This window comes from Callithrix jacchus, chromosome 1 (genome assembly GCF_049354715.1).
Source record: "Callithrix jacchus isolate 240 chromosome 1, calJac240_pri, whole genome shotgun sequence".
NCBI lineage: Eukaryota > Metazoa > Chordata > Mammalia > Primates > Cebidae > Callithrix > Callithrix jacchus.
Genome location: NC_133502.1, coordinates 62,870,438 through 62,897,594, shown reverse-complemented (window position 1 = coordinate 62,897,594; position 27,157 = coordinate 62,870,438). Strand labels below are relative to the sequence as shown.

At 36.6% G+C, this 27,157-nt stretch overlaps 1 protein-coding gene across 4 annotated transcripts in view; it reads left to right on the top strand.

The window, feature by feature from the left end:
* The window catches only part of SUGT1 (SGT1 assembly cochaperone of MIS12 kinetochore complex), a 51,895-nt gene that overhangs the window by 8,771 nt on the left and 15,967 nt on the right, over positions 1-27,157 (top strand). For 3 of the 4 annotated variants that reach the window (XM_035296998.3, XM_017971137.4, XM_054252685.2), the window contains 7 exons: positions 2,901-2,954; positions 3,335-3,351; positions 4,383-4,405; positions 5,996-6,092; positions 7,173-7,280; positions 17,187-17,277; positions 20,905-21,086. In XM_035296998.3, the coding sequence (XP_035152889.3) occupies positions 2,901-2,954; positions 3,335-3,351; positions 4,383-4,405; positions 5,996-6,092; positions 7,173-7,280; positions 17,187-17,277; positions 20,905-21,086 (572 nt within the window). Of the gene's footprint in view, positions 1-1,739; positions 1,837-2,886; positions 2,955-3,334; positions 3,352-4,382; positions 4,406-5,995; positions 6,093-7,172; positions 7,281-17,186; positions 17,278-20,904; positions 21,087-27,157 lie in introns of all 4 variants that reach the window. The other variant, XM_054252693.2, reaches the window with a different exon arrangement.

Here is a 27,157-nt window from a genome sequence, read left to right as displayed (position 1 = left end):
TTTGCTTTCATGGTTAGAAGTCTCTTCATTTTAAGTTACTCGGATTGCTGAGATGTGAAATTTTAACAGTAAAGGTTTTTATGGAGAAGTAAAGGGTATGTTTGGGTGAATTATGACAGATTACAGAAGAAATACAATTTTGAGAGTATTGTGACTTTTAATGTTATATTTTTGAGGGGGATATATGAAAAGTATCACAGTGGTATAGATATCTAGACATATATAGACATTGTAAGAGCCAAGAATTTTTAAATCTGAAAAATACTAAGAGATTATGAGTAATCTCAGAAAATTGGAGACTACATAATCCTTCTTATACTGTCATTTTATCTTTATTTATGATAGAGCTTTATCACAATTCTCCAAAGAAGTAGTTCTTAACTGGAAACAATTTGTTTCCCAGGAAACTTTAGGCAGTGTCTAAAGAGGATGGTCATGAATGGTGGGTGGGGGGTGTGCTACTGATATGTAATGAGTATAAACCAGAAGTGCTACTAAATACCCTATAATGCCCAGGACAGCCCGCCTGACAAAGAAGTATCAGGTTCAAAATGTCAGTAGTACTGGAGTTAAGAAACTCCACTCTTAGTATTGCATGTTACATTCTTAATCTGTACTGCTTTGAATGTTTGCTTTTCTGCTGTGTAGCTATTCAGAAAAAAGGATTTTAGGACTGATTATGCAAATGGAGGCTACAAATTACAAAAGGAGAGGTCTGGTTGATAGGGCTTATTCTCAGACTTGCTTATCCCAGTTTTAGTACGTTAATAGTAAGGCTATTCAGTCAGCAAGCAGCATATCTGCACTCTTAGCAAATTCTAGAGTAAAGTTACCTAGTAGTGCCTTGGTATGTATTTGAAAACCCTGAAGAAACATGAGTCTTAGCATTCTTTACAATTTCTCCCTTTTTTTTGAGACAATCTTGCTCTGTTGTTGAGGCCTCCCAATGTGTTGGGGTTACAGGCGTGAACCACTGTGCCCAGTCTCATCCTCTACATTTCTAAGCCCTATTCCTTTTAAGAGCAATAGAAATGTTTTCTGCCTAAAATTCCTTTCTTTTTTTTTTTTTTTTTTTTGTTGGGGGGAGTTGGGGCACAGTCTTGATCTGTCACCCAGGCTTGAGTGCAGTGGCACCATCGTAGCTTACTGCAGCCTTGAATTTCAGGGCTCAAGCAGTCTTCCTGCCTCTGCCTTCTGAGTAGCTGGGACTGGAAGTAGTGCCACCACACCGAACTAATTTTTTAAACATTTTTTTTTTGTAGGAACAAGGTCTTGCTACATTGCCCAGATTTGCCTCTGAACTCCTGGCCTGAAGTAATCCTACTGCCTTGGCCTCCCAAAGTGCTGGGATTACAGGCATGAACCACTGCATCTGGCCCCTAAATTCTTTTCTTGAGTAATATCTTAATATCATGCCATTGACATTTATTCTATAGTTATTTCAGAGGTGGCCTTTAGAAAAAGGCCTCTTTGATAAAATTGCTATGAGGATATTTCACTTAGAAATAAATTTATCTTTAAATCCAGGAAACTTCGGTTTTTTTGTTGTTGTTGTTTTGTTTTGTTTTTTAAGCTGGAGGCTCAGACTCTGTCGTCCAGGTCATAGTGCAGTGGCGTGATCTTGGCTCACTGCAACCTCTGCCTCCTGAGTTCAAGTGGGAATTCTCGTACCTCAGCCTCCTAAGTAGGCGGGACTACAGGCTCATACCACCACTCCTGGCTCATTTTTGTGTTTCTAGTAGAGACAGAGTTTCATCATGTTGGCCAGGCTGGTCTCAACCTCCTGACCTCAAGTAACCCACCTGTCTTGGCCTCCCACTTGCTAGGATCACAGGCGTGAGCCACCATGCTCAGCCAAAATCTGAGAAAAATATAAGTTAAACTTTCAGGCTTCTATTTTTATAAGACAGGGTAAATAATTTTTACCTTTGCCACTCTTTGTGTGATAGATCGCTTGGTTTTAGGTACTGATTGTTTAAAATAATAGGTTACTCAAATCTAGAATTTTGATACAGTATTTCTCTAGAATATAGTGTGTGTGTGAGAGTTTATTTAAAATTTTTATTAAGCCTGTCTGTATAGTTGGATTTCTTTTATAAATTAGTAAAGTATAAATTTTTAAGAAATTTTTGATTTAAAATTTTCAGATTAATCTTATCTGCAGTTAATTTGAATAAGCTTTTATTTAGAGTACTTTAAAATTTTTTTTAACATATCTCACTATGTACTGTGACTGTTGAAATGTAATCATTGTTCTGTATCTCCAGAAATGAATGATATGTTTATGCATACATTTACACTGTTACCTATAAATATGTAATACATCACCGATAGCCTCTCGACTGCCATGTAACTTGAAGATACGACAAAACTTCACATACTTTAAAGATGCTTTGTGTTTGTAGGAAAGGCATGGTAACAGATAAAGCCACTGAGAGAATAGTGGACTGAACAGGTAGCTGCATTGAAGAGCAAGCTGAGGCTTGGAAAGGCTTTTGGACCTCAACTCAGCTCCCAGATAGCAAGCCTCCTCCCCACCCTAACTGATGGCATATTGGGAGTCTGATTTACATCTGATTTTGTTGTGTGTGTGAAGCTTCTCTAAGAGCAGAGTAATTGGGGGAAATGTAGATTGTTTGTATCTGTGAAATTAATAAGGTTGCTGTAGTTAAAATTTTTAAAAAATCAAAATATTTCAGGATGAACAACTAAATGTTAAACTGTTGGTATATTTATAAGTAAAACAGAGTTGGCGATAAGGTCTATTAAGACAGATTTTATTCACTGCTGACTCCCCAGTGCCTAGAACAGTGCCCAAGATGTAGTAGCTATTCAGTAAGTATTTGTTGATTAATAGGTTGTGCAGAGGAGTGATGTTATAGTCAGTTTTTTCTTTCTAGGTGCAGATGCTAATTTCAGTGTCTGGATTAAAAGGTGTCAAGAAGCTCAGAATGGTATGTAGGTCTCCTGTGGTATTTCAATTTAAAAAGTAAATATCTGAAAGTTTTTGGTTTAAACAGATTTGTTTTTACCTTTATGATTTAGTTTAAATAGTATACATTTCCTTAGATGTGGACTTCCAAAGATATACTGGGTTTTGCATAGCTTCTTATGTTGAAAGGGAGATTTGGGTGGATTTGCTTGTATAGTATTTCAGTAAGAAATTACTAAGGGGCCCAAAATGAATTCAGGTTACAAAATGAAACTACTATAGTTGAAAGGTATGGAGAATTTGCTTGCTTAATCAATACATTTGTGCTATAGAAATCATATAAATAACTTTGCTTATAAATTTACTGTTACCTGAAAATTCTTCCTTTTTATGTTTTATTAGGCTCAGAATCTGAGGTGGTAAGTCCAAAGTTTTTTCTTCATGTTTTTATTTACTTACATTAAATTTAAAATACCAGATATATTTGGGACAAGACTCAGGATGAGCTCACTGCTGGTTAGATATTAAGCAATTCTATTTAAGTACTGGTTCCTCTAGGAACGGAAATAAAATCATTTTTTGAAAAATGTAGAAGTTTCTAGTCATGAAAATTATTGGGCTATTTTAATGAATTTAGTGTGTGGTTAAAGTTGATTTCGTATGTTTTAGTATGGTCAAGATGATTATTTTTCCCTTACTACACCTTATCACATTTATTTAGGTTCAACAGTTTGAATCAGTTGTAGGGCTTTTTATGATAGGCTAAGACAAAAGTTAAGGAAAATTGGAAATGTTTATCTCTGATTCAGTGTAGTGTTTGTTGTTTTGGACATGAAAACTTACAAGTCTTTTCAGTTAATAAAGATAGTGGAATTGAATAAAAGTAACTTTAAATTTTTTTTTAAAAAGACAATGTGTTGCTCTGTCACACAGGTTGGAGCACAGTGGTCCCATCAGTTTGCTTTAGCCTCAAACTCCTGGGCTCAAGCAGTCTTCCCACCTCTGCCTCCCAAGCAGCTGGGACTCTAGGCATGCTCCATCAAGCCTGGCCAATAATGCTGTTTCCTTAAAACAATTTCTAAAACAATGCTATTTTGGTTTAGGGGGTTGCTGAATCTTAGAACTGACCATTTTATATAAGCAACCTTTTCTAATCATGCCTTTAGAAGTTTTCTGTTATTTAAAGGTCTGTTATTTTAGAGAAAAAAATCTTTTCTGAAATTGAAACTAAGATTTTTTTAAATGCCGAACATTCTAATTTTTTTGAAGACTAGTTGTATTTAACGATTACAGTCACTATACTTTGTCTTGAAGTTTTCATGTAGTTATTTCATATCAAAATAACTGCAGTATTGGGTAAATAATTATACATATATTTTAATATACAGTTGCTAAACTGACTTGTAAAAATCTTTCTCTTTCAACTTGCCAATATCAATCTGCATCCCAGTGGATTCATCAGTCAAAAATCAAGTAAGTGTTTCTTTTTCATTAAACAATGGGTGATAGCCTAAAGGGGGGAAAAACCCCTGTAATTTAATACAAAGTAAGCAAATTCTTACCATGTGATCCTTAGTGTTTGTTTTCTAACATTGTGGCAGTAGCCTTATGTAAAGCTAATTTTAAGGCTGTTTAAGGATTAATAGTTATACTTAAGTTAAATTTAAATCATTTCTCATCTTTAAAGTTGCTTCACTTGGTTTCATATTACATTACCTTTCCATATGTTAAAGGGGGTCTCTTCCAGTTAAGTTTATGTTACTTCATAGGTAAACGAGTTAGTAGTAGACTAAACAGAATTGTAACTTACCGTGCCTTTTATATTTGGAGCAGATTTTTCATGGGAACATTATATATGAGTTGAAAGTTAGTATTGCTGAGGGCAGCAGTTGTAATATTGAATAAACAACTAGCAAGTCTTTGACTTTTAATTATTCATTAGCCTGTGTACAGCTTCTATTCTTAGGACTGTAACAGAAAGAAACACAAACTATTGATCTGGAGCTTTGCATCCTTACTGAATTGCAAAAGGAACTGAGACTCTTAAAGTTCACTTCTTTAATCAAGGTGATTTTGGATATCATTACCTAAAATGGCCTGGAAATGTTAAAAGAATCTGTTCATGGTCGTTGTAGGGAGATATAGAATGAAACTCCAAGCACCTGGTAGATAATGGACTTTTACTTGCCCTAGTGTTAGCAGCAGGAGTAGGGCACATAACCATGAAATAATAAGGTGTCCAGAGCATAAAATAATCTAACATCTGACTTAATATATGTGTATACTTGATCCTAGGAGTGTAATAGGGACAGAATAAACAGCCCTGCCCTCAGGGAGCTTTTAATCTAGTCTAATTTGAAAGTGAGAATTCCTACTTTTCTATAGCTTTCAGAACAAAAGGTGCACAGAATTAGAATCTAGATCCATTAGTCTTCTTGTGTATCTTGAGATTGAAGGAAAGTGTTGTATTTCATGTTGTGCCTGCCACAGTTAAACTTTATATGATTTTAATTTTAGCTCATTTGCCCCATTTCCTGTGCTCAAGTCTATCTGCTTCCAACTTCAGTTACAGGAGTTTGGATTGTTGATTCAGGCTGACCTGGGTCCAGTGCACTACTGCTGCTGACTGGCTTATTGCTTCACCTTTCCGAGCTTAAGTTTCTCCTCTGTAAAATAGGGATTTAAGGGTTTATCTTTAGTATTTGGATGAAATGAGAGTGTAAAACTCTGTTGATGGCATATTAATATTAGCTGTTTAAAATAAATGATATCTTTAATATTTATATTAGCTTAAGCACAATAGCGCTAGAGATATGAATCAGAACCCAGAAAATCATGTAAGTATTTAAGTCTACTGGAAAGGTTTGAACACCATCTACCTTACTGTTTTTTTTCATTGGGACGGAGCATAAAAACTAGTTATATAAAGTTGATTCTGTGAATCAGTAGCTACTTTGCTGTTTTCTTCCTCCAGGTGGAGCTCTTGTTATTTATCAGACTAGTTTTTGTTTTGACAACAGCTTTAAAAAAATTAGAAATGTTATTTTTCTTTTTTTGTAATAGGTATGACTGGTATCAAACAGAATCTCAAGTAGTCATTACGCTTATGATCAAGAATGTTCAGAAGAATGACGTAAATGTGGAATTTTCAGAAAAACAGGTCGTTAGACTTTAAATCATTTTTCAATGTTGATTACTATTATTTGCAAATTAGTATATTGCAGAATAATCTGTAACAGTTTATCAGATAAATGCCATTTCTTCCTGAGATGATGTGGAAAATGCTGAATAAAATCTGAAGCCATTGCTTTGAAATAAGAATAAACATGTTGTAAGTTATAGCTAGGTGTTTTTTTTTTTTCTTTAGGTTTGAAATTCAAAGCAGAACTAGGTTATATTAGTAAGATAATGTGATTTGGTTATACTTGTGTACTTAATGAAAAAGGTTTAGTTACTTTTGTGATCACACATGTCTTAGAATTGACTAACCATGTTAAATGAGTATGACTTTTTTTTTCTTTTTTTTTTTTTAAGACAGAGTCTCTTTCTTGCCCAGGCTGAAGTGCAGTGGTGTGATTTCAGCTCACTGTAATTGAGCTCCTCCTCCTGGGTTCAAACAATTATTCTGCCTCAGCCTCCTGAGTAGTTGGGACTATAGGCATATGCCACTGTGCGCAGCTAATTTTTGTAGAGACGGTGTTTCATCATGCTGGCCAGGCTGTTCTCAAACTCTGGACCTCATGGGATCCACCCACCTCTGCCTCCCAAAGTGCTGGGATTATAGGCATGAACCACCGTTCCCAACCTTATGAGTATGACTTAACCACTTGATTTCTTAGCATTTAGTAGAGAACTTCATGATAGATGATTTAAAAGAGGTAGTGGTGGAACTGGATGTTTTGCACACGAATAGCCTTTTGTTATATATCATTTTGCTTTTGTATATTTTGTTTTCTTGAGATCTAAATGTCAAATAGGTGTGATTAAATATATGATAAATATTATGAAACTTACTCGTTTCTGCTATTTAACGATGTATGTAAGAATTTGTGTCAAGGATATCAGATGGGAAAAAAAGGTTATTAAATCTTTATGAACCTTTTCAGGTTCTCTAATATTCCATATATAGTGTTTAAAATAATTTGTAACATTATTGAAGTTTTGTAATTATTTTATCTTAAGTTTTTTGCCCTCCATTATATACATTTGCAAAATGTGATGCTAATTTTGTGTTCATTAGTTGTCTGCTTTGGTTAAACTTCCTTCTGGAGAGGATTACAATTTGAAACTGGAACTTCTTCATCCTATAATACCAGAACAGAGCACATTTAAAGTACTTTCAACAAAGGTAAGACAATTTGAAAGGGTTGTTACTAGTAATATTTCAGAATTATAGAAGTACTGGTAAACTGATCACCCATGTGTTTATAAGCTTGTAGATTCTTTCAGCCACATATCTTTAAAAGGGACAGGAAAATAAGGATGATATTTTTTTAGTATTAGGGTTATTTTACCTCTCAAATTCTAGTACAGTAAAGTCTAAAAATCCAGTTTATGTAAGGTTTGTGCACTTATTAGGACAGATACAATGTTTTTTTTTTTTTTGAGACAGAGTTTCGTTCTTGTTACCCAGGCTGGAGTGCAATGGCGAGATCTCGGCTCACCGCAACCTCTGCCTCCTGGGTTCAGGCAATTCTCCTGCCTCAGCCTCGAGTAGCTGGGATTACAGGCACGCACCACCATGTCTAGCTAATTTTTTTGTATTTTTAGTAGAGACGGGGTTTCACCATGTTGACCAGGATGGTCTCGATCTCTTGACCTCGTGATCCACCCGCCTCGGCCTCCCAAAGTGCTGGGATTACAGGCGTGAGCCACCGTGCCCGGCAATGGTTTTCAGTAAGATTTTTTTTAAAAGATAGATAAACTCGGCCTGCAAGATTTGATCTGACAATGTCTCTTCTCTTGAACTTGTCGGTTTTGTCTGCTTTGATGTACAAATACTTTTCTCACACTATCTCACACAGTTAAAAATATAAGCTGTTATAAAGATGAATCTACTTTTTTTTTTTTTTTTTTGAGACGGAGTCTCGCTCTCTGTCACCCAGGCTGCAGTGCAGTGACGTGGTGTTGGCTCACTGCAACCTCTGCCTCCTGGATTTAAGTTGATTCTCCTGCCTCAGCCTCCCAAGTAGCTGGGACTACAGGCATGCACCACCACACCGTAATTTTTGTATTTTTAGTAGAGATGGGGTTTCACAATGTTGGCCAGGCCGGTCTCGAACACCTGACCTTTTTTTTTTTTTTCAATTAAACCGAATTTTAGATTATTATGAAGGAACAATGAATGAATTATTTAATTAAAGTAAATTTTAGATTCCTTTATGTTTTTAGAAAGAGGTAAAGATATACAATAGAATTAATATTAAGGGAATATCACTCAAAAGATGTAGATAGTAGTGTAATTTAGTAGGAAAAGTACTGAATTGAAAATGTAAAAATCTGACTGAATCTTTGCTTGCCCTGTGAATTTAGTCTAGGCACAAAATGACTATAAGACTGAACTTTCAGCACTTTTGAAAAGAGGGCTGTGGACTGGAATCCTTTCAGCTGGATAGAATTGTGTGAAGGTATATGATAAATGATGAGTTAATGGGAATAAATGATGTAGGTAGGCTTTTTTTTTTTGGAGACAAGAGTCTAGCTCTGTTGCCAGACAGGAGTTCAGTGCCATGATCTTGGCTTACTGCAACCTCCGCCTCCTGGATTCAAGTGATTCTCCTGCCTCAACCTCCCGAATAGCTGGGATTACAGGCACACACTGCCATACCCAGCAAATTTTTGTACTTTTAGTAGAGATGGGGGTTGCACTATGTTGGCCAGGATGGGCTCATCTCCCAGCCTCGTGATCTGCTCTCCTCGGACTCCCGGAGTGCTGGGATTACAGGCATGAGCTACTGCACTGGGCCTACTACTCCTTTGTTATACTCAAGTCCTACAGCATACTGTGTTTATATTTATTAAGTTGAAGTTCTAAGGACATGGGAAATTTCTTATTCTGGAACAGGATCAGGGTTGGCCTGTGTCATGAAGAATGATAATTAGGCCTGCAGAAAGGAGATAGCTGCAGAAGGTTGGAGCAGGAAGTGCACAGTGAAGTAGTTTTTTGCATCTAGTTAAAAAGGCTCTGCCTGTTTATTTGGAGATTATTAAGAACAAAGCTGATTAATTTTGAGGCAGATTTATGAAATAGCTGCTTGGGACAATAGAAGGTGAGGAAAGATGAAATCTTACCAGGATTTTGGTCTGTCACTGGCCATATCCACATAGTATAGAATTTGTTTAATAAAAGAATTTTGAGTAATCCGACACAAAACTGTAGGTAGATTTGAGAGGGCTGTAGTTCAGGAAATTATGAATTTGACTTTTTGGGTATGTGTCTATCAAGAGAATGCTAATGCAAGTGAGCTGAGATCACGCCATTGCACTCCAGCGTGAGCAACAGAGTGAGACTTTAAAAAAAAGAGAGAGCGATTGCTAATGCATGTCCATTTGAAGTAATTTAAATTGAGTGTGAATAAATGATAAATGACTTAAGAACTTATGTTACTGAGCCACCTCATATGGTGGAAGAATATCACGTGTGGTAAATATACACCTGTGCAGCTAGAGTTGAGGTTGTAATTAAGCACTCTCATCTCTAATTCATTTTTCTCTTTTGAGTCTTGGATTTGTTAATTTTAACCATTCTTCAACTATATTGTTCTCAGTTTTCGTTTTCTGCCCCTTTCCTCTTTAAATGCCAAGTGACTGCTTTTCTTCCTTGTATAGTAGTTTGTTTATGTGTACATTTCATGTCCCTCGTTCCTATGTAACCCTTTGAGGCTAAGAAGCATGTCTTATTTGTATCTTTGTATGTGCTCCAGTTAGGGTTCCCAGCTAAAGTACTCACTTAAGTTTGTACTTCAGATAAACAATGAATAACTTTTCATTATGTAAGTATGTTTCATGCTGTATTTTTATTTCCTAAACTTGGCTGCCCTCACCACATGCATTGCACTGAGTGTGTTTAGTTCAATGAATGAATTAAAGTTGGGTTCTGGTTTTGGTCCCATGACATCGGGAGAGTATTTTTATTCTAAGTTTTACAGGTGGAAAAAAAATCTGACGTTAAAGGACTTTAAATACTTTCCCCAAGTTTACCTAGTTAACCAAATTGTTCAACCTGGCCCAGGAGACATACACTTCTGACTGTCAACCAAACTAGTACAACTTTGCTTACGTTTTTCTAAGTTTGAGATTCTAAGGTTGTTTTCTAAAGAATTACGATGTTTCTTGTCCTGACCCTGGTATCTCCACATTTTATATATATTTTGACACACTCATAATCTTGTTAGATTACTAACTCTTAACTATTTAGGGGGGGAACAAATCGAAAGAAGTTTTCTTGATTATGTCTTAAGGGAAATAAATGAAAACGTCTTTGAATTTCCTTTTGCATACAGAAGAGGGAGACAATATTAAAACACTAAAAATAAAATCTCTGGGTTACTGAGGCTTACTTCATGGACACTAAGAGAGAATAGTACTAAAAGTAATTTGTTTTTCATGCATTCAGATGTCTTGATCATTCAGATATCTTGGACCTTTGTTAATTGAGAAAGGATGCATTTTTCAGAGGAGAATCTGCTTAATATTAGAAATCTGTAAAATTTGCAGCTTAAAAGGGTGATTTCTTTGCTTTTGGGAATTGTCTTCTCTTTCCCACTTTGAAGATTAAAGAATGTTGCAGTAGCCAGTGGTTAAATGTTATTAATTTGAGTGATATATAATTTGTGATGAAAGTAGGAGGAGGAAGGGATAAAACCCTGAAATTAACGTAATAGTATTTCTTAACTATCTTGCAATCTAATATCTAATACGTTTTTTCAAGCCAGGGTTTATATTTTTTCAGTATCTGATAGTTACTGCTAGCTTTTACTGAATATCAGCTTTCATGTCAGCCTGTTAATTTTTTTAGAAATTAAGAAACTTTGATTTGAAGGTCTCTTAAAAAAAAGAAAAAGAAATTAAGAAACTGTATTTCTTTCATTTCATCTTGTTAATTTCATGACACCGTTCTCTCATCAGTCTCAGAATTGTGACTTTAGTGGCACCCATATTGTAAAATACTCATTTTAAAAATTAAATTTTATTCCCTTTAAGATTTCGAATTCTCAAGTTGGGCATGTTGGGTCATAACTGTAATCCCAGCACTTCAGTAGGCCAAGGCGGGCAGATCACCGAGGTCAGGAGTTTGAGAACAGCCTGGCCAACATGATGAAACCCTGTCTCTACTAAAAATAGAAAAAAATTAGCTGGGTGTGGTGACAGGCACCTGTAGTCCCAGCTACTTGGTACACTGACGCAAGAGAGTTGCTTGAACCGGGGAGTTGGAGGTTGCAGTGAGCAGAGATTGCTTCACTGTACTCCAGCCTCCTGGGTGGCAGAGTGAGACTCCCATCTCCCAAATAATAATAATAATAATAATTCTCAGTCTTTTGGGTGAATTTGCCATTGTGAAAATGTTCTATTTTTAGTCATAGTAATTTTTCTGTATTATACATTTATAAAATACGAAGGCCTGGAATTATGAGAAATAAATATGTATGTCTTAGAAACAAAATAGCCTCCTTTTCTCTTCACCCACTAAAATTTGAGAAGTTTAGGAGTGAATCCTTTTTCTTAATGTTCATAGAAGAATATATGTGTGTTAAAGAAAAATCCTGGTGATAATATAATGGAATGGGGTATCTGGGCAGGATGTTCCTGCTTGTCTGATACATAGATATGAGAGTTTTAAAAATTGTTTTGTTTTGCTTTTTTGATACAGTGGTGTTGATAATAATGAGATTTGTTTGCTTTTTTTTTAATTGAATTAGTTTTGAAAATCACAAATTGTAGATCTTGGAATGTACTTTTTTTCTATATTTTGTAATGTATATTCATGTATTTTTGAAAGAAGAATTTTGCTCTACATAATTTTTAAACAGCTACACTTTGTTGATACTTTTGTCATGCCCTTACATATTCAACAGCAAAGTATTTCAGTGTATGCATATATTGTAGCTTATTTAATCAGTCCCATTTTATTTGACCTGTGGAGAATTACAATAGCTGTTTTGACTGTTGTATCACATGCCAGGCATTGTACTGTGTATTATCTCATGTAATTCTTACAGTTACTGGATGGTCTAGGTATTTTTATCCCCAGTTTACAGGTAGAGGAACTTAAAGATGTTCAATAATTTGCCCAGGTTTTTTAGCTGATTATAATGATGAGGATACTGATAATAGCATTCTATTGTTATTTGCCAGACACGGTTCTTTATTCTTTTCATACATAATGTCATTTAATCTTTTTGAGAACCCTAAATGAATCAGGGCCTCCTAGTATCATTTTATAGGAGAAACTGAGGCTCACTGAGATTAAGTTGCTTGCTTATGGTCATACATCCAACGAATGGCACCGATTTGTGACTCTACTAATTATACAACTGATTTTTATCTTATTATCAACCCCTGCTTATTTCCTCAGAAATAAGCACAAATTTTGGCTAAAAAAGGCACTTACAGGAGATTATTTCATATCTTGGCTCTCTCATCTCTAAAATATGGATAACAATCTTTTTTTATGGGGTGATTCTATTAAGTAAGATGATATACATGAAGCATGTAGCACACAGGTTAATAAGAGCTCAATAAGTGTTTCTAGTACTATTCTTAGTGGTTTTTTGTTTTTTGTTTTTTTTTTTTTTGAGACGGAGTTTCGCTGTTGTTAACCCAGACTGGAGTGCAATGGCACGATCTCAGCTCACCGCAACCTCCGCTTCCTGGGTTCAAGCAATTCTCCTGCCTCAGCCTCCCGAGTAGCTGGGACTACAGGCATGCGCCACCATGCCCAGCTAAATTTTGTATTTTTAGTAGAGACGGGGTTTCGCCTTGTTGATCAGGATGGTCTCGATCTCTTGACCTTGTGATCTGCCCACCTCGGCCTCCCAAAGTGCTGGGATTATAGGCGTGAGCCGCCGCGCCTGGCCTATTCTTAGTGTTTTATTTTCATTATTTAGATTTTTATTCAACCTGTAAATGCAGTAAGTTCATGTCATAGAAAGTCTGGAAAAGATAAAGGAGCTTAGGAAGTAATGACTCAGACTCACCAGTTAGGTAACATTCTAGCATGTTTCCTTTCAGATAATTCGATGTTTCCTGATACATAGGTCAGTCACTACTCATGGCACATACTGGAATCTTTTTGTTTATGGGAATGTCTCTTCTGATTGATTACTTTAAGAGGAACAGAGGTTGTGTCCTTAGGTACCAGCTCTGTTTCTGGTTCAAAGTAGGTACTTGGCAAATATTTGAAATGAGCTGTTAGAAGCCTGGGAAGACCTTTCAGTTCTTCTCCATTCATTGCCCTTTTTTTGCATTTAAAAAGTGATTGTAGAAATACTTTAGTGTAGAAACAAGGTAGGTGTGTTAGTTTGGGCTCAAAGACTGAGCTATTACCAGACAAAGGAATTCGATGCAATTAAATGTGCAAAGAGCTCTGTTAGAGTATGTTGGGAAAGAGCTCTGTAAGAGTATGTTGGGAAGGCTGTATTCTGAAGATCAGGGGAACCGTTATTTAATGAGTACAATCTTGAAGTATATGGTTCTCAAAAGTTTGCCAATAAATTGCCCTAGCTCTTTAGTCCCTGGGAAAGATTCCTTCATGTCAGTCTGTAGCAGTAAGTGTGATCTTATTACCACTTAAGACAGTGGTGTCTGGATATCACGATTTGCTTAAGAGTAATGACATCTCATTAAATCTAAAGTTTCTTTGATTGGAAAGAATTAAACTCTCTGCTATGCAGAAGAAACTTTAGAAGTGGATGGTAATAATGGTAATACATGATAATGTTGAGAATTAATGATCCAGCACAGTAGGCATTCTTATGGATAACCTGTGAATACTCTTTTGAGATATCAACACCTTGAAAACTTTCCCTGTACATATGAGAGTAACATTCAAGCAATCTACTAAAGTTTTAAGTTACTTTTAATGTATTTTTTACTTAAAATAGAATGGTTTGTTAATGGTTGCAATAAAAACCTCTGAAATTGTACTGGTGCTAATTCTGGAACTATGTGCTAGAATCATCAAGACTTAAAACTTCATTTTTAAAAGCATGTACAGACATTGAAAGTGAATTAAGTGCAAAAAGGAATTAATAGGGAATTAGTTCCTCCCTTTTACTTTTTTTTGTGGAGGGGGAGAAAGGGTCTCCCTCTTGCTTATGCTGGAGTGTATTGGAGTGATCATGGCTCAATAGTCTCCATCTCTTGGGCTCAAGTGATCCTCCCACTTCAGCCTTCCAAAGCACCAGGATTACAGGTGTGAGCCACCACACCTGGTCCCTTTTACCTTTTTTAAAAAGCTACTTTAAATGGTTTATTACATGTAGTTATTTTAATGAATGGATTAAGTATAATTTCAAGTTGAGGTCAGCTTGTGTCAGGTGAAACAGGTTGTTACTAAGAGCTTTGCCTTTGGCTTTATAAAGTTCTCTTGTTCATACTGCACAGTTACTGAGGTTATAGTGCCTTTCAGTAAATGTGAATGCTACTCTGTGCTGCTCTTCAGGTAAAACAAGAAACTTTTCATAGACAGTATATACATAGTTACGGGAATGTGAAGTGTGAATATAGGGGCCAGTGGCCAAGTTTAGTGTGGTGGTGTACACAGTACTTTCCAGGCCCTCATTTTTTTAGATGAGTTGAAAATTAAGCAAGATGCAATTTTAATTTTTCAGATAAAATTAAGTTATTAGTAACTGTTGCTGTGTCGTTGCCTTCTGTTGGATTTATGTCCCCTTTTGATAAATACTGTAGCAGCGACAACTTAAAGTAACCAAATACTATCACTTAATACTGTATATGAGAAAATGTTGGTGGTGGATATTACTTTATAAAAAATTAATTGTTCACTTTAGGGAATTCTAGAGATTCTTATGAAATAATGTTTTTATGTGTGTAGTTTAAACATGTAAATTACATCAAAGATACTATACTTTTTCTTTCTTTTTTTTTTTTGGACAGAGTCTTACTCTGTTGCCCAGGCTGGAGTGCAGCAGCATGATCTCAGTTCACTGCAGACTCTGCCTCCCAGGTTCAAGCAATTCTGTCTCAGCCTCCCAAGTAGCTGGGACTCCAGGCATGTGCCACCATGCCTGTTTAGTTTTTGTATTTTTAGTAGAGATGGGGGTTTCCCCATGTTGGCCAGGCTGGTCTTGAACTCCTGACCTCAGATGATCTGCCTGCCTTGGCCTCCCAAAGTGCTGATTACCACTCTTTGACCTTATCTCATTGACATTTGTTTCGTATTTTTCTTTTATGAAAATAATTCTTTATTATGTTTTTTTGCTCCTAAAGAAAATAAAAATAAACACTTGAGACCCCATATCCCAGATACATATACCATCACTTCATGTCTGATTAAAAATATTGGTAGATTTCCCTATGTTAGCAGTTTGTTAAGGTATTTTAACGTGCTTTCTAAATGCAGATGGTATAAAGATTACTAGGAATTGCTAGTTCAAATGAGTCATCCGATAAAAAGAAGTCAAAGAACCAAAGGGTGAATAGACTTTTCTTTTTAAGTCTGCCTTTTGACTTTTTAATTCTGTTTACAAAAATAGTGATCCTTTTCATAGGGAAAAAAGCATTAGAATATATAATTCTAATTCAGTTCATTTAAACTATTTTATATAATGTTTATTACAGTGCTTACTTTAATATTTGGACTAAAAATGCTGATTTTAACCAGTTAAAAACAGAGGTGAGAACATTATTTGAATAAAGAAAACAAAAGGTAGATAAAAATACTACGTGTCTGTGTGTTAGGGGTAAGGATAGATTCAGGGCTAGCCTTGATTAGAGAGTAAAAGATGCTATTAGGATACTGTTAACTTTTCATTTTAATAAGTGAACTTAGTCTTCTTGGTAGTCCCTGATGTAGTGTCCTTTCATACCCCACTGCTTTGGTTAGGCCATTCCCTGTGCCTCTGGAGACCTACCCCTTTACTCTTGCAAATACGTCTATCCTTCAAAGCCCTTCAAGGTCTATAAAGCTTTTCCTCTTCACAGTCAGGTGTGGTCTCTCCTGAGCTTTTAGAACATTTACTTATTTAGAACTTTTGTAACTTTCTTAAAGTATCTCACATACTTCCAAATGGTTGAGGGTATGTATTTAATATTTTAAAAATCCAGCCAGGCATGGTGGCTCATTTCTGTAATCCTAGCACTTTGGGAGGCTGAGGTCGGAGAATGGCTTGAGGCCAGGAGCCTGAGACCAGCCTGAGCAACCTAGACTCTGTCTCAACAAATAATTAAAAAACAAAATTGCCAGGAGTGGTGACACATGTCTGTAGTCCCAGCTACTTGGGAAGCTGAGGCTGGAGGATCACTTGAGCCCAGGAGTTAAAAGTTGGAGTGAGCTGTGATCTTTCCGCTGCACTCCAGCCTAGAAGATAGCAAGTCCCTGTCTCTAAAAATAAAATAAAAATCTCACACAGCCTTGAAGACTATATTATCTCATAGTAGGTGTTTAGTAATTATTCGTTGAATGAATGATTGCCAATATGTTAGTTGTATTATGTTTATACAGTGAAGTAAGTTTCTCCACTGTAAAACAGGTTTATACAGTGAAATAAGTTTCTCCACTGTAAAACAGGTGTAAAAAATGCACATGTAAATGCAGTCATTCTTTTAGAATCAAATTTCTAAATAGCGGTGTTATTGACATTTTGGAAGATTGCCTGGTACACTGTAGGATGTTTAGTAGCAACTGTAGTCTCTACTCACTAGATGTAATTACCACCTCTCCCCTCACTCCAATATGACAACCCACAGTGTCTCCAGACATGGCTAAATAAATGTCCCTTGGAGGGCAGAATCATTCTTGGTTCAGAACACTGCTTTGGATGAAAAAAAGGCATATGTATTTCAAGTCTCTCCTTGATTGTAGCTTATAGAGTACATATGTTGTTTTCCCAAGGGTGAATTCTGAGTGTGGAAACAAAATTGTTTCAGTTTTTCAAATTTAACCTTTTATAATTTAAAGAAACTGTCAAAGATACTATTCTTACAAAACTTTTGATAACTTAAGAAAACTGCATTTTTTACTGTTTTGTGTATTTTATATTGACTAATGGATTTTATTTGGTGTTTTCTCCAGATTGAAATTAAACTGAAAAAGCCAGAGGCTGTGAGATGGGAAAAGCTAGAGGGGCAAGGAGATGTGCCTACGCCAAAACAATTCATAGCAGGTTTGTTTTCTGGCCTTGATGAGCTTTATATTCATATCGTGTTGTGTAATTGAAATTAAATAGTAATGAACATGCTTTTTACTTTCATTGTTTATGATCCCAAGATAAGATACATTGAATGTAATAAGATTGCTCTGTAATGAATATAAAGTAGACTTCCTGTGAAAGTTCTAACTTCTCAAATTCTAAGAATACAAATGAATGGCAGCAAAATCCCAGAGGGAGTTGGGGTTTATTGTTTACTATGTAAAGTTTATGACATCAGTTGGGGGATGTTTATTTTTGTGTATTGGCTCTTCTTGTTTCTTTTTGAGTTGTAACTTGGTTTACTCTGCTGATATATTTCTCCTTTTCCCTCTCCCTCTTATTTATTCCTTTCTATTACTTCTACTGATACTGTCATCTAACTTTCTGAAATTTTCAGGGTTTCACAGGGTAAGGTATCTACCCCATTTCATATTGCCAGTTTAGAGATGGACACACATAGGTAATGAATACCTTAGGAAAGTCTAGGAGAAGAGTAGAAAACCAGGATTCATTGTATATATAACCCTGTAACAAACAGAACTTTGTGTTGAGGTCAATTTTAAGCATATGCAATGATTAGATAAGAATTTTTCTGTTGGACTCATTCACAGCACACTCAGAACTACAACCTAAGATTAAATTTTATAGCAATAGCCTTATTAATGAGTGGAGGGAAATTTCTTTTTATTAGAAGTAATGGTCTGATTTAATGACTGAAATGAGCTAATACATATCTCAGCTACTTTTTTCTGATTTTGACTGCTTTCTTTAACAGAAAACACATTTCCTTTTGGCACCTTTTAGAAAACACTGAGTTATCGAGCATATCATTTTTGTGTGTATGAATAGTTATTTCTTTAGAAATAAGTTTATATTTAGAAGTTACAAAAATAAGAAATTCCCATGTAACTTTCACTCAGTTTCCCCCAGTGATAGTGTTGTAACTAGTCCAATGATTACATCTTAAGTAGTCTATGGTATAAGTTTCAAAATCAGGAGATCAACACCAACATACTTTTTAAGGACTGAAATATATCTAGTTGGTATTTAGTTAAGCATCTGCCTCACACTTTATTTGAAAGATGTATGTGCTTCTCTTGGGACTGACTCCAAGATTTTTAGGCTGAGGTTTATATGTAGCTAAAACTTTAAAAAAATTTAATCACTTTAAATGTATTATCTTACTTAATTCTAACAGCCCTGTATAACAGGCAGTCCCTTAGTATTCCTCCCATTTTACAGGCTCAGAAAGGTTAAGCTCAAGATTATCCAGCAGTTCTCATTGTCTAGGACTAAAACCTAGGTCTGCTCAGTTGGGTCCAGTTATTCTGTTAACCCCTTTTCTACTCCTTGAGTACTGCTTGTTGTTGCATTTTGTAACAATGGAAACAATCTTTGCTGAGGTGAATATCTGTGCGGTTATTTGATATGATAGTGAATGAGCAGGGAAGTTAGATTACTCATCTCTCAGTAGTTCTACCATATCCAGGTGTTAACAGTTTTTCTGAGATTAAAAATAAATGTTTTTTCAGTGTTGTTAAGTTTTTTCTAAACTCAACACCTTAGATATTCAGGATGATATTCTTCCTGTCCTGTTTTTGTAAGAAATCAATATGCTTGTCAGATTCTTGTGTATTGCAAGCTGGAGACAGTAGATAAGGGCAAGTCACTTAACCTATCTGGGCCAACTTGCTTATCTATAAAATAGAGATTAAAACCTCTATTCTCATTCTTCCTGGGAATCAGCATTAAGATTAATTAAATCCATGTTTCCCAGGCTCTTAACTTACCATGGCATGCATTTTTTGTTCTCTTTGTCTACTAGTAAAAATGTACAAAGATAGAAGGATATCTAGTTGAAGGAAGGTGGATAGGATTTTCAAAATAATATATTTGACCATGAAAAAATCTATGTGGCGGTGTTGTGTGTGTTGTGTTGTGTTGTGTTTTGAAGAGGAATGAGCGTGGAGAAAGTTGGTTTACAAGTGAAGGGAAAGGGTGGAAAAACGGTGGATGTTAAGTAGTTTCTCAGCTATTTTGACAAAAGGGATGTAGAGGGCGGTATTGGGAGGAACATTTAGATTAGTATCTGTGTGTCCTAACACAGTACAGATGGAGAAATTTTGAATTGGGTTTTTTGAAAACTATAGCTCTGTTGTCTAATATAGTAGTTGCTGGCTACATGTACCTGTTGAGCACTTGAAGTATGACTAGTCTGCATTGAGATGTGCTATGTGAAATATATGCCACAGTTTGAAAACTTAGTATGAAAAAAAGAATATAAAATATCTTCATTTTTTTTGTTGGTTTCTTTTTTTTTGAGAGGTGGGGGAGGTCTTGCTTTGTCACCCAGGCTGGAATGCAGTGGTACTGTCATGGCTCAGTGTAGCCTTGACCTCCTGGACTCAAGAAGTTCTCCCACCCCAGCCTTCCAAGTAGCAGGGACTGCAGCATGTGCCACCATGCCCAGCTAATGTTTGTTTTTTTTTTTTTTTTTTCCCCGTAGAGATGGGCTCTCACCATCTTGCCCAGGCTGGTCTCACACTTCCGGCCTCAAGTAATTCTCCCACCTTGGCCTCTCAAAGTGCTGAGATTACAGACGTGAGCCTCCATGCCTAGCCCTTTGGTTTCATGTCAGAATATACTATATTTGATACATTAGGTTAAATATGACTGCATTTCACCTGATTCTTTTTAGTAATATAGTTACTAGAAATTTTATAATTATATATGTGGCTGACATTTGAGGCTGTCATATTTTAAGTGGACAGTGACCAGAGCTGCTCCTATAGCTACTAGGTTGGCTAGTTATTTTCTAATTATTTGTGTGCCAAAATCTTGATGCCCTTGGTCTTTGATGCAGTCTTGGCAGTACCCAGAGCCTGTGGGCCAGTAGCATCTCTGGCTGCAAGCAGCCTATGTTTACCCCAGTGTGCCTTACAAATACTGTTATTTGCTTGGTATATGGGATATGGGCATTGAACTTTAGATCATCAAGTGTCATACTTTAAACATTCAGGAATTGCTTATTGTTACTGCCTATTGAAATAATTTTACATTTTTGATGTGGGGAGAGTATGGAGTGGCATGGATGATTATTTCTATTTTTAAGTTGTTTATAGTCTGAAAGATACATAAGTACTTTAGAAAAAGTCACATTTTTAACGTTTATTAAAATTTTAGTTACAAAAGATTTCTTAGGCAGCCTTTAAAAAAACTTTCGTTTTTAGAATTGTTTGTACTATCTTTGCAACTTTTCTGAAAACATAAAAGTTCCTGTATACTTTTTGTCTAGTTTTTCCTGTTATCAACTTGAAGATTCTGCTTTTAATCTAATTTTGTATAACATGTCAAAAGTTCACACTTAAGAGTTATTTTGCTCAAAAGAAATCGCCGATTTTACATTATGGTAACTGACTCAGTTTTTGGAAACATGAATTTTGTTATTGATGTATATATCAGAAAGACATTTATTGCATACATGAAATTCAGTAACCTAAACTGTTTGCTAAGATGTTCCATATACATAGTCACAAAGTTTACGTATTCCTGACATAGTGAAACATGTTGATTAATTACTTCTGCCTTTTTACTTCATAGATGTAAAGAACCTATATCCATCATCATCTCCTTATACAAGAAATTGGGATAAATTGGTTGGTGAGATAAAAGAAGAAGAAAAGAATGAAAAGTTGGAGGGAGATGCAGCCTTAAACAAATTATTTCAGCAGATCTATTCAGATGGTTCTGATGAAGTGAAACGTGCCATGAACAAATCCTTTGTAAGAATATAAACTTAAAGAAATGTATATAGGAGCAAATTTTACATATTTTAAAAGAGAAAATTGGTAATGTGAGACCAAATTGCATGTACTATAGCTGGGAGAACTTTTTGAATAAGGTCTGTCTGAACGTTTCTTTTTGCTCTAAGAATAATTTTTGAGGAAGTTGAAAATTTATGGAAGAGATGAGAAACAGGCGGTTTATCCTAAGTAGGTATTTTTTTTTTTAATCAGTGAGTTAGATTAATATGGAGTCATCTTACTTGGCTTTATCATAGTAGCTGAGTGAACTTCTATTGTTTCCCTTCTAGAATCGTATGTAGTCTCACTGTTAGAGATGAAGAATATAGATGGGAAACTTTCCAGAAGAGTGTTTGCAAGTAGAAGATGCACATTATTCATTAATTTAACAACTCTCTTAAGAAAATTTAGGCTTTTTTCAGGGCAGCATAAATACATAAATTAGACCTCAAGATTTTAGTAACAATTCGTCACTGTAGAACTGTGTAGATTATTACCTTGCAGTTGTAATCATGTGACTTTTATTAATACCAGTAGCTCTGGAAATAATGACCATTTTCTTTTAAGACATATTTACAGTAGAAAGGTAAAATTAGTATTTAATAATTTAATAGTTTATGTGGTCGATGCTCAGGTTTTTCACACTTAAGAAATATGTGGTAGTTGGTCATGATTGTGCTTTGTATGGTTTATTTATTTATTAAGAGACAAGGTCTCTCTCTGTTGCCCTGGCTTGAGTGCAGTGGTGTGATCTTGGCTCTTTGCAGCTTCTGTCTGCTGGGCTCAACTGATCCTCCTACCTCAGCTTCCCCAGTAACTGGGACTATAGACATGCATCACCACACCTAGCTAATTTTTTTTTATTTTTTGTAGAAATGGGTTGTGCCACATTGCCGAGGCTAGCCTCAAACCCCTGGCTTCAAGCCATCTAGTCACCTCAGCCTCCCAAAGTGCTAGGATTACAGGTGTGAGGCTGAGGTAGGAGGATTGCTTGAGCCCAAAGATCTTGAGATCAGCCTGGGCAACATAGAGAGACCCTATCTCTACCAAAAAAAAAAAAATTAACTAATTCTGGTGGCATGTGCTTGTGGTTCCAGCTACTTGGGAAGGTGAGGTGGGAGTATCTCTTGAAACTGGGAGGTCAAGGTTGCCATGAACTGTTTTTTTGTGCCAGTGCACTACAGCCTGGGCAACAGACACCCTACCTCCAAAAAAGAAAAAAGTTTTTATTAAACTTTTATTTTTGAGATAATTGTAGATTCACATGCAATCATAAGAAATGAGATTCATTGTACCCTTTACGAAGTTTCCACTGATGGAAACATTTTGTCAAAACTATGGTACAATGTCACAACCGTGATATTGACAGTTAATGGCTTCATGCAGTGGCTGATACCTTCTATCCCAGTGGTTTGGGAGTCAGACCACAGGATCCCTTGAGGCTAGGAATTTGAGACCAGCCTGGGCAATATAGTAAGATCTGGTCTCTACAAAAATGTAAAAGCTAGCTAGTCCTGCCCCTATCATCCTAGCTACTCTGCAATCTGAGGCAGGAGGATTTTAAGCCCAGGAGTTCAAGGTTGCAATGAGCTGTGATCCTGCCACTGCACTCAGCCTGGGCAGCAGAGTGAGAATATACATACATGAAGATCACATACAGCTCAATCTAACTCTTACAAAAAAAAGAGTGAGATACAGAACATTTTCATGCATTCCAAGGATGCCTCATGTTGCTATTTTATAGCCATACTCACGAACCCCACCCCTACTCTTCCATGATCCCTGATGATCACAAATCTGGCAAATGTTTGTCAGATATGTAGTTTGCAAATATTTTCTCCCAGTTTGTAGTTTTCATTTTCTTAACAGGGTCTTTCATAGAGCCAAAATATTTGATTCTGATGAAGTCTAATTTACCAGTTGTTGTTTTTATGGATCATACTTTTAGTTTCAAGTCTGTTAACTCTTTGCCTAGTCCTAGGTCTCAAAGACTTTCTCCTATTTAAAAAATAAATAAAAGTAATATTGTTTTACATATTACATTTTTAATTTAGAGACAGGGTCTCATTCTGTCACCCACTCTGGAGTACAGTGGTACAGTCACAGTTCACTGTAACCTCAGAGTTCTGGGCTCAAATGATCCTCATGCCTCAGCCTCCCAAGTAGCTGGGACTACAGGTACATACTGCCATGCCTGGCTAGTTTTTCAAATTTTTTTGTAGAGATGGGGGTGTCTCTGTGTTGCTGAACCAGAAGTTCTCTACAAAAAAATTTGAAGAACTAGCCTGGTCCTCAACTTCTGGCCTTGAGCAGTCCTTTGGCCTTGGCCTTCTAAGGTGCTAGGGTTACAGGTATGAGCCACAGCATCTGGCCCACATATTACATTTAATTCTGTGATGCATTTTGAATTAATTTTTATGTAAAGTGTGAGATTTAACTTGAGATTCCTTTTTGTGGGATGGATAGTGTGTCCAAGTGTTCTAGCACCTATCTTTTCTCCAGTGAATTGTTGTCACACCTTTCTCAAAAATCAGTTGAGCATATCTGTGTGAGTCTAAGTTCTCCATTCTGTTGGATTGAGCTGTGTGTGATCTATATGTTTATTCCTCTGTCAGTCCCACTGTCTTGGACTGTTGGCTTTGTAAGTCTGAAATTGGGTAGACTCATTCCTCCTACTTTATCCTTTATTTTCGCAATTGGTTTTAGATACTCTGACTCACTTGTCATTCCATGTAAATTTTAGAGTAAAGTGATGTATATATATATAATTTTGGTGTTCATTACTAGACTCTAGGCATACAGTTAATTTTGTGTGTATCTTGTATTCTGTGACATTGCTGGACTCAGTTCTAGGAGTATTTTCGGATAGATTTGTCATTTTTTTAATGTAGACAATCATCTTCAAATATGGATAGTTTTATTTCATTTGCAAATATGGAGAGTTTTACATCTTCCTTTTCTGTCTGTATGCCTTTTATCTCCATTTGTTACTGTATTTCACTGGCTGCAACTTGAGCACTGTGTTGAGTAAGAGTAGTGAGAGTGGACATCCTTGCCTTGTTTCCCATTTTAAGGGAAAAGTATTTTTTCTTTCGTTATGTTAACCGTAAGTCTTTTTATAGATGATCTTTGTTAAGTTATGAAAGTTCTGTTGTATTCCTATTTTTTTGAAATTTTTTAATTAACTTTTAACATTGACTTTTTGTCAAATGTTTTGTAGGTGTTGACTGATATGATTATATGATTTTTCTTCCTTAGCCTCTTAATACGGTGATTTTATCTGATTAATATGATTGATTTGCAAGTATTGAGACAGCCTTGCATGAGTCCTACTTGGTCATATTGTATATCTCTCAGTTCTGTTTTCTAATAAAAAATATATATATATAATGGCCAAGATGGTCTTGATCTCTTGACCTCGTGATCCGCCCACCTCGGCCTCCCAAAGTGCTGGGATTACAGGCATGAGCCACTGTGCCCGGCCATTTTCTAATATTTTTTATGGGTTATTGTATCTATGAGGGATCTGAGTCTATAATTTTCTTTTTTTGTGCTATCTTTGTTTGGTTTGGCATCCGAGTAATACTTCATAAAATGAATTAGGAAGCATTCTTTTTTTTTTGAAATGGAGTTTCACTCTCGTTACCCAGGCTGGAGTTCAATGGCGCGATCTCGGCTCACCGCAACCTCCGCCTCCTGGGTTCGGGCAATTCTCCTGCCTCAGCCTCCTGAGTAGCTGGGATTACAGGCACGTGCCACCATGCCCAGCTCATTTTTTGTATTTTTGGTAGAGACGGGGTTTCACCATGTTGACCAGGATGGTCTCGATCTCTTGACCTCGTGATCCACCCGCCTTGGCCTCCCAAAGTGCTAGGATTACAGGCTTGAGCCACCATGCCCAGCCTGGAAGCATTCTATTCTCTTCTACTTTTTAGAAGATATTGTGTATAATTGGTGTTAACTTTTTTTCAAGTATTTGGTAGAACTCACCAGTGAAACAATCTGGTCCTGGAGATATCTTTATTAGGAGATTTAAAGTTATAAATTTAGTTAACCTAGAAGTTTTTATAGGACTGTTCAAATAACTATTTCAGGTGGATGATTCGTGGTTTGTGTTTCTAAGAGATTGATCCATTTTGTCCAAGTTGACAGTGTTTGTATAGTCCCTTATTCTTTCTGTTTGTTTTTGTCTTTTGTTTTTGAGACAGGGCATTCTCTGTCACCTAGGCTGGAGTGTAGTAGTGCAATCATAGCTCACTGCAGCCTCAACTTCCCAGACTCAAGTGATCCTCCCTTCTCGGCCTCTCCAGTGGCTGGCACTACAGGCATGCGCTGCCATGTCCAGCCTACTTTATTTTTATTTTATTTTATTTTTTGTAGTGATGCGGTTTTGCTGGTCTGTAACTTCTGAGCCCAAGCAATCTGCCTGCCTTGGCCTCCCAAAGTGCTGGGATTACAGGCATGAGCCACCATGCCTGGCCTTCCTTACTCTTTTGATGTCTGCAGGGTTTATAGTGATATTTTTACCATTCTTAAAATGGTAATTTATGTCTTCTGTTTTTTCTTTGTTAGTCTTGCTAGAGGTTTGAAGGACACATTATCTAGTATATGCTTACACATTGGCTAGATTTGCTTATTTTATTGAATTTTTTTCTCCCAGTTAGCTCTGTTTCATTTTTTCTCCATTTTTTTTGTTCTACATTTCATTCATTTTTGTTTTTATAATTTTCTCCCTTCTACTTGCTTTAGGTGCACTTTGTTTTTATTTTCCTAGGTTCTTAAGATGTACATTTCTATGATCTATTTCTGTTTATTCATTCACTTTTGAGATGGGGTCCCTCTCTGTCACCTAGGGTGGAGTGCAGTGGTGCGATCGTGGCTCAGTGCAGCCTTGGCCACTTGAGCTCGAGTGATCCTCCTGAGTAGCTGGGATCACAGGCGTGCACCACCAAGTTCAGTTAATTTTTTAATTTTTTTGTAGAAACGAGGTCTCCCCATATTGCCCAGGCTGCTCTTGAACTTCTGAGCTCAAGCAGTCCTCCAGTGCTGAACTCGCAAAGTGCTGAGATTACAGGCATGAGCCACCATGCTTGGCCTGTTGTCTGAAAGTTTTTTGTTTTCCTAGGCAGTGTCCTTTTCCTGATCTCTTGGCAAGAGAGAGCAGGGGTTTGTTGGGCCTTTTGTTTGTTTGTTTGTGCCACTTGGTGTTTCCATCTACTTCAGCTCCAAGTCTAGGATATAGGAGGCAAAGGAAAACCCAGAGAATTTGGTACCACATCATTTCTTGAGTCCCAGGGTCTCTAGTAGGTCTGTCTTCACTTTACCTTTTGGTGTCTTTTTTTTTTTTTATCCTAAACAGGGTCTTGCTCTGTTGTTCCAGGTGGAATACAGTGGTGCAATCATGAATCACTGCAGCCTTGAATTCCTGAGCTCAAGTGATCCTCCCACCTGAGCCTCCCAAGTAGCTGACACTATAGGCATGCACCGCCACACCTGACTGTTTTTCTTCTTATTATTTATTTATTATTATTATTACTATTTGGTAGAGATAAGGTCTCACTATGTTGCCCAGCCTATTCTTGAACTCTTGGACTTAAGCAATTCTCTTGCCTTGTCCTCCCAAAGTACTGGGATTATAGGTGTGAGCCACTGCACCTGGCCCCTTTTAGAGCCTTTTTACCTTTGTTGCATATGTAGTGACTAGGGTATTTAGATTTACTAGTGGAAGGAATAGGAAAAGTACATCTACTCAATCCTCCCAGGAGAAGTCATTCTCACTTTTGTTTTTTTATTTTGTTTTGTTTTTGAGATGGAGTCTTACTCTATCGCCAGGCTGGAGTGCAGTGCACAATCTCTACTTACTGCAACCTCCGCCTCCTGGGTTCAAGTGACTCTTCTGCCTCAGCCTCCTGAGTAGCTGGGACCACGGGTGCATGCCACCACGCCCAGCTAATTTTGATATTTTTAGTAGAGATGGGGGTTTCACCATGTTGGCCAGGATGGTCTTGATCTTGTGACCTCGTGATCCACCCATGTCAGCCTCCCAAAGT